Below are 13193 nucleotides of genomic sequence, written 5' to 3' on the forward strand. Positions count from 1 at the left end.
TTATTATGAGAGGATTTATGAGAATAGGCTTGGTCTGTCTCAGTAGTTACAGTCTAGTGATCCAGGTAAAGGGAATTTTTGTATACTACATTCCAAGGAATGTCTTGAGAAAGTTCATTAACACCAGGATTTGTGACTACACATGCAGAGACTAACTTAAGATAGGCAAGTGATAAGAGTAATGCCATTCTTAAGTTATTTTCTTTATTTAAAAATTATTAATAAAATTCACTTAAGAGTATTGAGATGAGTTGTTGTTGGGCAGAAAGAACATCAAGTTGGCTGTAAATTATTACTGTTTTCTAAAAGTTAGGCAGCAGGGGCTGCAGCAGAAGTTCAGCTGTTAAGGGCACTGGTGGCTCTTCAGGAGGACCTGGGTTTGATTGCCAGGACCTACAGGTGGTGCATCTGAAACTCCAGTTCCAGGGATCCAGTACCCTCTTCTGGCCTGTGTTAGCACTAGGCATGGATGTGATACATAGACATACATGCAGGCAAATCACTCACACACATGCTGAGATACACATATTTGTGACTTTAATGACTTGGCAACTAAATGAGAAAATATTGTTGTAGATACCATAGCAAGAGGAAGCCATATCCTAAAATGTTATAAGCCCTGACTAATATGTGTCCTTGAGTAAAGAATACAAGAAATCTTTTAGGATACTCTCTGACTGTATCTCATTTTTAACAGTACATGTATATCAGGGCTGGTAATTATTTCCCTGGCATTCAGGTAGTCTAGCTTATTTTCTACATTGCTGGACACAGTACTGCTAGTTATTTAAGGTGAGAATTCACTTAGTTCTTTCATATTGTAAACTGGAGTTTTGTTTGTATGTATGTGTAGTAAATGCGTATGTGTATCATGTGTGCCATGGTGTCCTTGTGGATGCTAGAGGAGAGCTTTGTTAAGTTAGCTTTCTTTTTTGTTTTTTTTTTTTATGGGGGTTCTGAAGACTTAGGTTGTGAGGTCTGTGTGACAAGAGGGCCTTCTTACTAGCCCTGTAAGCTGATTTTTAAGACAAAATTGTTATTTAGTGGTTACTATAATTTCAACAAATGACTTCATTTCTAATGAATAGAGGGGATGAAAAAGATGGAAGTACTTCTTAAAGAAAAGTCAGGGCCTGGGGTTAGCTCAGTGGTAGAGCAATTACCTAGCAAGCATGAGATCCTGCTTTTCACACCTAATCCTCCAGGGAGAAAGATGAAAAAGAGATTGAGGCTCAGCAGGTAAAAATGCTTAGGGCATAATCCTGACAACCTAAACTCAATCCCTGGAGCCCACTCACAGAGAACTGACTTCTCAGAGTTATCCTTTGGCCTCCCATATGCACTGTGGCACAGGCATGACCACACACACACACACACACACACACACACACACACACACACACACACATATACACTGGATTTGGTTTTCTTTTTAATAAAGTTTCAAATGTATATGTGTGCAGTTGCTATGTGGGGTTGGAATAGGGGGAAGTAAAAAATCTTGATAGTACAGATTTGGCTTAGATTTCCTGTAGGAAAAATTCTCATTCTTGTCAAATAATGGCTGTCTTTCCTGGGGTGATTCTCTCTTGAAGGTATGGCCTGCGTGAGTTTGTGGTGATTGCTCCTGCTGCACACAGTGATGCAGTTCTCAGTGAATCCAAGTGTAACCTCCTCCTTAGTTCCATTTCTATTGCTTTGGGAAACACTGGCTGGTAGGTACACTTCACAGATGTTGAAAATATGTTAAAATACTACTTGTAGTAATATAATTCAGGAAGGTAATTTTTTTTACTATAATGAAGAATTTAGTACCGAACCTTGCACATTATTATAGTAGAATTTGGTATTTGAGGGTGAAATTAGAACTGTGCATGGTGGAGCAGGTCTTTAATCCCAGCACTCAAGAGGCCTGGGCAAGAGGATCTTAAGTTTAAGGTCAGCCTGGACTGCACAGTGAAATCTTGTCTCAAAAGAAAAATAAACAAAGACCCCCCCCCCCCCAAAGGAGTATAATTAATTAATAAAACCCTTTGAGAGGTCCTTACTAAAGAAAATCAAATGTTCTTTGTATATTTCAGTTGAGAGATGCATTTTGCTACAAAGTCTGATTTTAAAATGTATATAGTATTAGACATTATTTTGCGATTAACCTTTTTTAAAAATTTTTTAAGATTTATTTCCTTCATGTATGTGGGCATATTGTTACTGTCTTCAGACAGCATCACATGCCCATTACAGATGGTTGTGAGCTACTATGTGGTTGCTGGGAATTGAACTCAAGACCTCTGGAAGAGCAGTCAGTGCTCTTAACCGCTGAGCCATCTCTCCAGCCCCGGGATTAACTTTTCAGTGAATTGTTTTTGTGTATTTTTGTGGCCCCTCTTCTCCTCTTTTTTGTTTTGTTTTGTTTTGGTTTTGAGACAGGGTCTCACTCTGCAGGCCTAGGTGATTTGGAACACTGACCAGTCTAGATTCAAACTCATGTAGATCTGCCTGCCTTTTCTCCCTTGAGTGCTTGGATTAAAAGGCATGTGCTAAAATGCTCAGCAACTTTCTGTTCTTAGGTGTAAGCGTTTAAGAGCATGAAGTTAGCTTTATCCGTTCAGCTACTTTGAGTTGTATTTCCTTTGCATATCAGATAGACCAGGAGACTCTTACTGTAAATTTACTAGTGGAGAAATTGATGCACTAGAGTACCCTAAGGAATATTTTGGACTTTTTAAGATTTTGTTATGTTTTGGTAGCATAAGCTTAGCCTTCAATGGTGGAGCCATCTTTCGAGTCATTTCCTCCATAAAAAACTGGCAAAGCTGTATTTACAAAGGAGTATTGTAACTTAGGAATGTATTTTATAGCCTGTTCTTATAATTTACTATATTTGTGTTCTAGAAACACCGTAGCTGTTGTATTATATCAATCATTGTTCCTAAGGGGAAATGCATAGGTTCTCATGCGTTTTTGGTCACATTCTTATCAACTCTATACTTTATGACTTTATTTCATGTATGTCTCTGTTTAAGGGTGTCATTTTATGCTCCTGTATGTTAATATATATTGCTGATCCACTGAGATTGAGCTCATAGCCAACTCATGGAAGCTTGTAACTCATGTTTGAATGAATCATTTTTTACACATTTCTTCTGTCTGTAAGACATATGACAGCCTTCTGGCTCTTAGGAACACTGCTTGCTTTCAGATCCACCTAGATCATCAAAGGACACTTACTTTTTTATAGTCTGAGAGTTGAGACAGGAAGGTGAATCATTACCTAATTTGAGTTCATCTGAAACATTAACTTAGAGACTCAGCATCTTTCTGCACTGCAGATCTGCACATACTCTGTACTGCTAGTGTTGTTTTGGGGGTTACAGATGCAGTTTTAATTTACAGAAACAGAAACCTGTGAATGGTGAAAATTAACTCTACCTTTAAATGATAAAGAAATACTTCACAGAGTTGGTTTTAAAGTTTTTTTCTTTTGCTAAAGTGCCAATAGGCTTCATCAGTTTGTTAGGGTAAGGAGAGGAGAAGCTAAGTGTATCTTTGTAATGAATGGGAATCTGTATTCTTCCTATAGAGATTGAAAATATCTGACATTAAATAAACAGGACAGTTTTGAGGTTTAGGATATTTACTGTTTAATGAGTGAGCCTAATTTCTGCTCCTTTTTACCCATATTCTTTAGCCAGGTACCACTGTTTGTCCAAATACATCACAAATGGCGACGAATGTACATGGGAGAATGTCAAGGTCCTGGTGTTCGTACTGACTTTGAAATGGTTCATCTTCGAAAAGTGCCAAGTCAGTACACTCATTTGTCAGGCCTGCTGGACATCTTCAAATCCAAAATTGTGAGTTGACGTTGGTGGTGTCAGTCTTATTTGGAATAAAATAAAAGCAGTTTGGTAATTTGAGTATATAGAAATTTTCTATCATCAATTATGTAATAAATTGTAATCAAACTTGATTAGCAAACTGAAATAAATTATGTAAGTTAAATTTATGATTTTATATATTAGTTAAAAAATTAATTGAGTTGGAGAGATGACTCAGCAGTTCTTCCAGAGGCTTTGGCTTCCATTCCAGCACCCACAGGGTGGCTCTCAGTCTTTTGTAACCCCAGTTCCAGGGACTCACTCCAGTGTCCTCTTCTGACCTCTGAGGGCACCAGACACACATGTGGTGCACAGGTACACATGCAGCAACCCCCCCATAAACCTAAAATATAAAAAGAAAAGGAAAATGAATTGAAAAGAAAAAACCAACTGATATTGCATTTTTCTTTAGTGTGACCCACTCAGGAGGACGCATCTGAGCAGTGTTTCTGTCTGGATGTTTAACATAAATAGAAATGTGTAAAATGTGTAAAAGCAACCGCTTATTTCCAAAGTTGAACTTTTTTAACAGAGTAATTGGTCTAGACTCATGAAATAAACGCTGCAGCTGTTTAGATTAAAGAAGGTGAATGAGATGACTGCCGCGTACAGTGAATGGTTTTTACTCGATCAAGGCAGAGCAGACAGGGAAGACCTGGTTTAGGATTGTTGGGATAGTTTTAATATGTACTGAGTATTTAAAAATTAGTGTTGATGTTAGATTTCTTGTGTTAAACATTGAAGCTGCATAGGAAAACATCCTTCTTAAGTAGTTGCTGAGGTACTGAGAAGTGAACTAACTGCCTTGGTGATTACACATTTTAAAGGGTTCAGGAAAAAAATACACGTGGAGGGGAGGGTTCTGTGCCACAGAACTTGGTACAAGTCATGTGAGTGTTGATTATATTCATTTTCCAACTTTGCAAGGTTTTATTATTTTAAAAAGGAATTTCTCTGTTTTAAATAGGTATTGTTTGTTAGGATTAGAACTTGATTAGAAAAGCACGGAACCAGAGGTTTGGCTTAGTGTAGTAGAAAGCCTGCCTAGCATGCATGAGAGTCTTTGTTCTATCTCCAGTGCTGTGGTGGTTTGAATGAGAATAGCCCCCATGGGCTCTTGTGTTTAAATCTTGATCCCCAGTTAGTGCAGTCTGAGAAGAATTAGGAGGTGTCCTATTTGAGAGGAATGTCACTGGAGGTAGGCTTTGAGGTTTTAAAAGCCCATGCCAGGCCAAGTGTCTTTTTCCATTCTCTGCCTACTGCCTGCAGATCAGGATGTAAAGCTCTCAGCCAGGGAGGGATAGGGCTCCGCTGGCCAGCCTGTTTGCCAGCATGCTTCCCTGCCATGATGTTACAGATTAACCCTCTGAAACAGTAAGCAAGCCCCAGTTACTTGCCTCCCTTTGTAAATTGCCTTAGTCATGGTGTCTCCACAGCAATGAAACAATAACTAAGAACATTCCCAGTACTATAAAAAGGAAGAATTGAAGCTTGGAAGGAGGCAGGCTGCCTGGCCAGCCAAACTCAAATCCATCTGAAATACAGGATAGGAATTTTAAAGTCAGGTCTTCTTTTTATCATTTATTTTTTCTTAACATAATCTTTTGTGGTTGTCTCAATTAAAAATCAGTCTTGGAAACATTTGATGTATGTAGTAACTTTGTTACCCAAGTCTTCTGGGCTCTGAAATCTGAACTATCTAATTCTGTATATAATATGGTGGGAATTTTTTTTTTTTTTTGAAAAGCCCAACTTTGTGTTGATTTCTCTTCATTTCCTTTTTTTTTTTCTTTTTAAACATCAGAAGTATTTAATTAGCATTTTGTGAAATTTCTGGTCTGATGCCAATATTTATAATCTTATCCCTTCTTTTTTTGGTTTTTCCAAGACAGAATTTCTCTGTGTAGCCCTGGCTGTCCTGGACTTGCTTTGTATACCTGACTGGCTTTGAACTCACAGAGATCTGCCTGTCTCTGCCTCCCAAGTGCTGGGATTAAAGGCATACCTCACCATACCTGGCTTCTTGTTTCTTTTTTAATGGTCAGAAGTAATTTCTCTTTTCTTTTTGTAACTAAAACTTTATTGTAAAAAAGCCTTCAAAAATCTTATTCCTTTTAAGAAATAGTAATGAACATTTTCAGATATTTTTGTATTACTTCTGTGTAGCTCAACATTTCTCTTTGGAAACTTCTATTTTAAAGAGACTGTCTTGATGTGTGAAGCCTAACTTAGATTTTGGCTGTCAATAGCTGAGGTTTTAAATGAAAAGCATTGTTAGTTTACCATGTCACCTCTCAGCCTTTCACAGTTTTAAAGAACTCTTGATGGTTGGCTTCTCTCAAAATTGATCTGAGAAAATTGAAGTTAAGGTAGTTGAGCACTGTAACGTTTTCTTCATAGTTAAAGCTGTCCACATCTTTATAAAATTACCCTTTAACTGTCACCTGAGATAGAGTAGCTGATTTCATTTCATAGAGCACTAACTTTTAGGAAAGAGTTCCTGTTGATGGGCCCAGTTTTGCCATTTGCTGTCACATAAAGTACAGCTTTAAATCTCTTCCACCATACTACTAAATATTTGAACCTTCTCAGTGCTTTTCCTTTTCAACTTTAATATGTTTAGTTATTTCATGTTCCTTATAAATCATGGTTTTATAATTTAATAGCTAATTTGTATATTTGTTTTAGAACTATACTTTTTGCCTATTCTTTTTAATAAAAGTTTTATTTGGGCCCAGAGAGGTGGCTCCATGGTTAAGAGCATTGACTGCTCTCAGAGGACCTGGGTTCCATTCCCAGCACCTACATTGTGGCTCACATCTACCTGTTACACCAGTTCCAGGGGATCTGATACCTTCTTTCTGGCCTTCACAGGCACCAGGCACTCAAGTGTCATGTAAACATTCATTCATGCAGGAAAGCACTCAAACACAGAAAATAAAGCAAAAAAAAATTTTTTAAAGATTTATTTATTTATTTATTTATTTATTATATGTAAGTACACTGTAGCTGTCTTCAGACACTCCAGAAGAGGGCGTCAGATCTCGTTACGGATGGTTGTGAGCCACCATGTGGTTGCTGGGATTTGAACTTCGGACCTTCGGAAGAGCAGTCGGGTGCTCTTACCCACTGAGCCATCTCACCAGCAACAAAATTTTTGAAATTAGTTTTACTTTGAAATTTTAACTTTTCTAGCCGTTGTGTGTGTTAGTTTTATAAACTCACGGTTGCTGTCTATAGAGCATTGTAGAACCAGGTCTTAAAGTAGCAGTTGGAGCTTCTTGACCTGCTCATATTGGAAGTGTTGTCTATGTGATCTTGGAATTTGAGTTTCTCTGCTCAGGCTGTGAGGGGGAGTTATTTTTCAGGCATATGGCTACATTCTTTGGAAAAGTGTGACGCACCCTTGTTGTGCTCAAGACTTTGGTACCTTACATTTACTTTATTTAAACATTTATTTTTTATTGCATTTATTTTGTATGTGTGCATGCAAATGCACACACATTCACATACATATTATGGTGCATGTGTGGATCTCAGAGGGACAACTTGAGGGAGTTGGATCTCTTCTCTATGTGGGACCCAAGGATTGGGGTCAGATCATCAGGATTGGTGGCAAGTGCCTTTAACCACTGAGCCATCATGTTAGTGGCCTTGGTCCTTCATTTAATGTCATCTGTAATCCCCCAATATGTCTTCATTCACACTGTCAGATTGTAACAGTCATGTGCTCTGAGCCCCGTGTAGCCCCTCAAGTCTTCTCAGAATGCCTTTCCTAGGACCTACAAACGTGTCTGTGCCATGTTTGATCCTTACTCTTTTCAGATATCTCAGTCTACATCTATCCGAACTGCCAGGACTAGGGCAGAATGACTGAATACTAGGCCTTAAAAAACAAAGAACAAAAAAACAACCCAACCAGAATCATACTTTTTCTAGGGTACAATAGGCTAAGGTTTGGATTTGTTTCTTATCATACCCACCTTGTACTTAGTCTCTGAAATGAGTTTTTGTTTATCCTAAATTACCAGTGATATGTGTAGGGGCTGCTTCTGAGCTATAAGATTCTATAGTTTTGTTTCTCAGGGGATAGTATTCAAGGGAACAAAATCAAACCTGTGCTTAAGATGTTCCCATGGGACTCCTGAATCTGTTTCAATCTTGTTTTGCTTAGTGGGCAAGAAGTCAGGGTCGTAGAATTTTTATTATTGTTAGTGAACTTATGGATAATTCTAAGTCTATTGTTAACGATTTATCTAATATAATCTATTTTGTATGAGTGATTATGGTTAAATATTAAACCTAATTTTGATTTCAATTTTTCTTGAAGATACCATTTCCCGAAATGTATCGATAAACTTTAAAAAGTATACAACTCTCTGTGACATTCAGTGACTGAAATGGATAGTAAAGTATAGGTGCTGGAGAGATGGTTCAGCAGTTAAGGTCACTGCCTTGTAAAGGACCCAGATTTGATTCCCAGCACACACACGTGTGTGTGTGTGTGTGTGTGTGTGACAGAAGCTTAAAACCACCTGTAACTGTAGTTCCAGACAAACTGAGCCCTCTTTTGATCTCCTTAAGTACTACATGCACGTGGCTCAGACAGGCATGCAGGCAACACACACACACACACACACACACACACACACACACACACACACACATATAAATATACAACTATGCTTTATAACAAAGTTGAAGATCACTTTGCTTAATGGGATATATATTTTCTTTTCTGGTAAGAGTTTAAGCTCAGCCGGGCATGGTGGCGCAGGCCTTTGATCCCAGCACTTGGGAGGCAGAGGCAGGTGGATTTCTGAGTTCGAGGCCAGCCTGGTCTACAAAGTGAGTTCCAGGACAGCCAGCCAGAGCTATACAGAGAAACCCTGTCTCGAAAAACCAAAAAAAAAAAAAAAAAAAAAAAAAAAAAAGAGTTTAAGCTCTTTATTTTAAAGTAATTTGTTCCCTGGCCTTGTTTTTAGACCTTTATGCTTATTTCTTTGGATTTTGACATTCAGTCTCACTGTATTACCCAGGCTGGCCTGGAATGGCCTGGGACTGTGAGAACACAGCAGCAGCTTCTTTTTTTTTTTTTAACGTACATAACTTTTCCATTAGATGAAAATATTTGTGGAAAAAATACGCAGAGGTTAAAGAGATCTCTTGCTCTACAAAGACCCAATCAAATAATAGTGGCATTTCCTGGAGTTTGCTTTTCCAGTTTTTAAGTTCTGTAGTCTCTTCCTCCTTAGTTTTCTTTCCATACAGAGTTTATTAGCTTAAAACCGTTGCACTTCATTGTGATGCTTTTGTCTCTGTGACACTTCTCCCCTGACCTTTCCCCTTCCTTGTGCTCTCCTCTCCCCCACCTCCCTGCAGTGACCCCTGTTCCACTTGAATGTCATGTGACGTGTCGCCCACTCCCTTTCTCAGTCCCTCTTGATCCCCACTCAGGGTTCCCTATCCAGTTTCATAGGCTGTACCTATTCCTACAACCACTTACTTACATGCACACAGACATTAAAAGTTAAGATCTGGCTCTTAAAATCTTTCCATCCCCCCTTGGTGATCGCCGAGCCTTACTTTGTAGAGGTTACATTATAGATGTGTCAGTTGGGATTGCAGTTTTTTTTCCTTTCCAAAATTTTATTTATTTTAAGGCATGTATCACTATGTAGCCTTGGCTGGCTTGGAAGTTGCTGTGTAGACAATTCAGATCTCAAACTCACAAAGCTCTGTCTGCCTCTGTCTCTCGAGTGCTAGGATGAACGGCCTGCACCATGCTCAGCTAGTATCTTCCGTCTTGGTTATTTAAGCTATACACAACTGGGTCAGTCTTATTTTTTTTTTCATGTTTGACTCTATACACTAGTGTTTGAAACTGTAAACTTAAAATTCTAGTTTCTCAGCTTTGAAATGTTGTTGCTGAAGTTTTTAAACACAGGCTAAAACATTTACATGGTATTGTCTTTGCATGTGTTTCTAGGGCTGTCCTTTAACTCCATTGCCTCCAGTTAGCATTGCGATTCGGCTCACATACGTGCTTCAGGATTGGCAGCAATACTTTTGGCCTCAGCAGCCTCCAGGTGAGAACATTTGGAACTGTGTTTAACCTATTAAAATAGATTGAAAAGAAAATATATTAAGAAATTAAGATTATCTAATGGTGTTTCATACTAGGAATTCCTGTATTCTTTTAAATGTAATTGCTGATTTTGTTATCTGTATAATTTTATTTTCCTGAAGAAAGCTCTCACATCTTTTTGAGACAGTGCTATTTCATATTTGACAGTCTGTGAAAGCTGACATGATTTATAAAGCAACCCCTGTGATAGAACATTGTGTGCATTACCATACAGTGAATGATAAAAATACCCATGTTTAGAATGTCACAGAAGCCATCCTCATAAGCTGAAAACAGTAATGTCGAAACCTTAAGAGCAGCAGTTTTGAACCTGTGGGTTGTACCCCCTTTGAGAGATGAACAGGCCTTTCACAGGGTTCACCTATGACGATCCTAAAACACAGATATTTATATTATGATTCATATCAGTAGCAAAATTAGTTATGAATTTAGCAATGAAAATAATCTCATGGTTGGGGTTCACTATAACAAGAGGGACTGTATGGTCGTAGCATTAGGAAGGCTTAGAGTATGGGGAAAAGAAGAAATAAATTTGTATATTGTTTTATGGAAGAAGATTGTAGAATATCTAATATTAATTATTATCCCAGGCTATGCCAAGGACTCAGATATGAACAATGCGTCACCTAAGTTCTAGACAAACTCAGCTTGGGGACATAGAACCTAATTGAGGTTTTCGTTGGTTTTTTTTCTTCCTGCTTGCTTTGTTGGATATAGTTGTTTATAGTGCTTCTTTTAATACCATTTATTTAATGTATGTGCCATGGTGTGTGACATCAAAGGAAGTCACAGGACAGCTTGTGAGAGTTAGTTCTTTTCTATCATGTGGGTCTGGGGATGGAACTTGGGTTGTCAAGCTTGGTGGCAGACACCTTTACTTGCTAAATTCTCTTGCCAGCCTCACAGTACTCTACTTTTAACCCTTTTTGTTTCTGAAATAATGTCTGTACTTCCTTTAAAATATTTTTGTTTTGGTTTGGTTTTGTAGTCCTGGTTGTCCTGGAGCTCATTATATATACCAGACTGGCCTTGAACTCAGAGATTCTCCTGTCTTTGCCTCCAGAGTGGTGTGATGAAAGGAATGTGCCACCATACTTGACCAAAATGTTTTTAAAAATTCTTATTATCATATATGCATTGTACAAAGTGATGTTTCATAAAGAAATGTTCATTTAAGTCATCAAATATATGCATATATATGTTGCATATGAGAGAAAACAATATTGGACTCATTTCTCCATTACTGTCTCATTTGCTCTCTCTCTTTAGACTTTTCATTCCTGCAAATATACATACATTCTGCATATATACATACTATGCACTTGTGTGTACGCGCGCGCGCGCACACACACACACACACACACATATAAGCATACACACATAGGCGTGTACACCCTTTAAATATAGAGAAAACATACAATATATGTTTTTCCAGGTCAGTCTGATTTTGTTTAACATGATGACCCACTTTCCTGGGAATGACATAATTTTTTTTTATGACACAAACTTCACTGTGTATATATGAATCATATTTTCTTTACCTATTCATCTGTTAGTGGATATCAAGGATGGTTCCATATCTGAGCTGTTGTGAATGTCGCAAGTATTTTTGTGGTATGCTGACTTAGATTCTTAGTATAGTTGGATAAGATAATTTATCTTGAATTTTATTTATTTATATTTATCTGTGTGTGTTTGTGTGTGTGTGCGTGCGCGCACATGCATGCGTGTGCATGTGCGCCTACCATATGAACAGTGTGTATAGAGGTTCAGATGTCTTCCTTTATCATTCCCACTTCATTCATTCATTCATTCATTCATTCATGGGGGGGAGGTACATTTTACTAATTTCTTAGTAACAAATACCAAAATGGGAAAGAATAAATGGGGGTGCTGATAATTAATTCCCTCTGTGGGAAGGCTCAAACGCCCCAGGATCCGTTTTCCTGTCAACTTTGGGTACTTGCTGTGGGCCCTGTGTGCTGAGGCAGAGCATATTTGGTAAAGTCGATAAGAAGACAGAAGGCATTGATGGCTTTTATATTACTTGGGGTGTTGGGGGTTGTCTGGCCGCCTGGCCTGGCCTGCCCTCATCCCTTTTCTTTCATTTGTTGGCTTTGGTCTTGTAGGTGCAGGGCTTGTTCATTCATACACATGGTCTGCTAGTACTGTGCCCTCTTCGGGGTACCTTTTGGTCTTGGTACCTCTGCTTCTTTCACATGGCCCACAGCTCTCAAATTTGGGTCTGCAGTCAGCTTCAAATTCCTTCTTCCAGTTGTGGTGTCCCTGCATGGGTGTCCTAGGCCTGGGCTCTGCAGTCACCCTCTTGGAGACCACTCTGCAGTCCTTACTGTAGACACCATGCACTCAGTCCCCAGCCAGCCCTTGTTCATTTGTCTTCTTTGTGAGACAGGGTCTCTCATGGAACCTGGAACTTAGGATTTCGACTAGACTGTCTGGACAGCAAGCCCTCAGGATTTGCCCGTCTTCACCCTCTTGTTGGGCTTACAGGTGTTTGTCATTGTGCCCAGCTTTTATGTTTGTATTGGGGAATCCAAACTAATGTCCTTATGTGGGCACAGTAAGCACACTGCTTACTGAGCTATCTATCATCTCATCTCTACTCCATCTTAAAAGACAGCCTTCTATGGGCCAGATTTATAAGTGTGTTTATATTTCAAATATACTTAATAAGAAATGAAATATAAACTTGTAAATAACTAAAAGACCCCCTCCCCCTCTCTCTGAAGCGAGATCTTCTTGTGACTTTCTGGCTGGCTAGGTACTGATTTTGTAGCCCACGCTGGCATTGAACTTATGTCAGTTTTGCCTCAGCCTCCCAAATGCTAAGGTTTAGCTAAAAACTACCACACCCATGTATCAATAAACAGCTAGCTTAGAACATTTTTTAGTGTACTGCTTCCAAAGAAAACCAAAATAATATTTTTCATGCTTTATTTTGTTCCAGCTCTTTGGCTATAAGATTGAGAATAATTGCTGGGGTAGAGATAATACTGGAATTACTATTGTACATAGTCAGCTTTTGGTAGTTATGTGTACCACTACTGGTTTTTATACTGTTGAACAACTTAGAACTCCAATGTGCAGTAAACGAGCTACATCTAAACAACAGCAAAGGGGAGGTAAGAGAAAACTTTGGTTTCTAG

The 13193-nt window shown here is 38.5% G+C and overlaps 1 protein-coding gene across 3 annotated transcripts in view; it reads left to right on the forward strand.

Moving 5' to 3' along the window:
- The window catches only part of Rab3gap1 (RAB3 GTPase activating protein subunit 1), a 75122-nt gene that overhangs the window by 31229 nt on the left and 30700 nt on the right, over positions 1–13193 (forward strand). For all 3 annotated transcript variants that reach the window (XR_001784075.2, XM_006529405.3, NM_178690.4), the window contains exons 6-8: positions 1596–1715; positions 3689–3854; positions 9868–9967. Coding sequence is in view for 2 of the 3 variants with exons in the window: in XM_006529405.3 (XP_006529468.1) it covers positions 1596–1715; positions 3689–3854; positions 9868–9967 (386 nt within the window). In the remaining variant the exon portion in view is untranslated. The remainder of the gene's footprint in view (positions 1–1595; positions 1716–3688; positions 3855–9867; positions 9968–13193) is intronic.

This window comes from Mus musculus, chromosome 1 (assembly GCF_000001635.26).
Source record: "Mus musculus strain C57BL/6J chromosome 1, GRCm38.p6 C57BL/6J".
Taxonomy (NCBI): domain Eukaryota; kingdom Metazoa; phylum Chordata; class Mammalia; order Rodentia; family Muridae; genus Mus; species Mus musculus.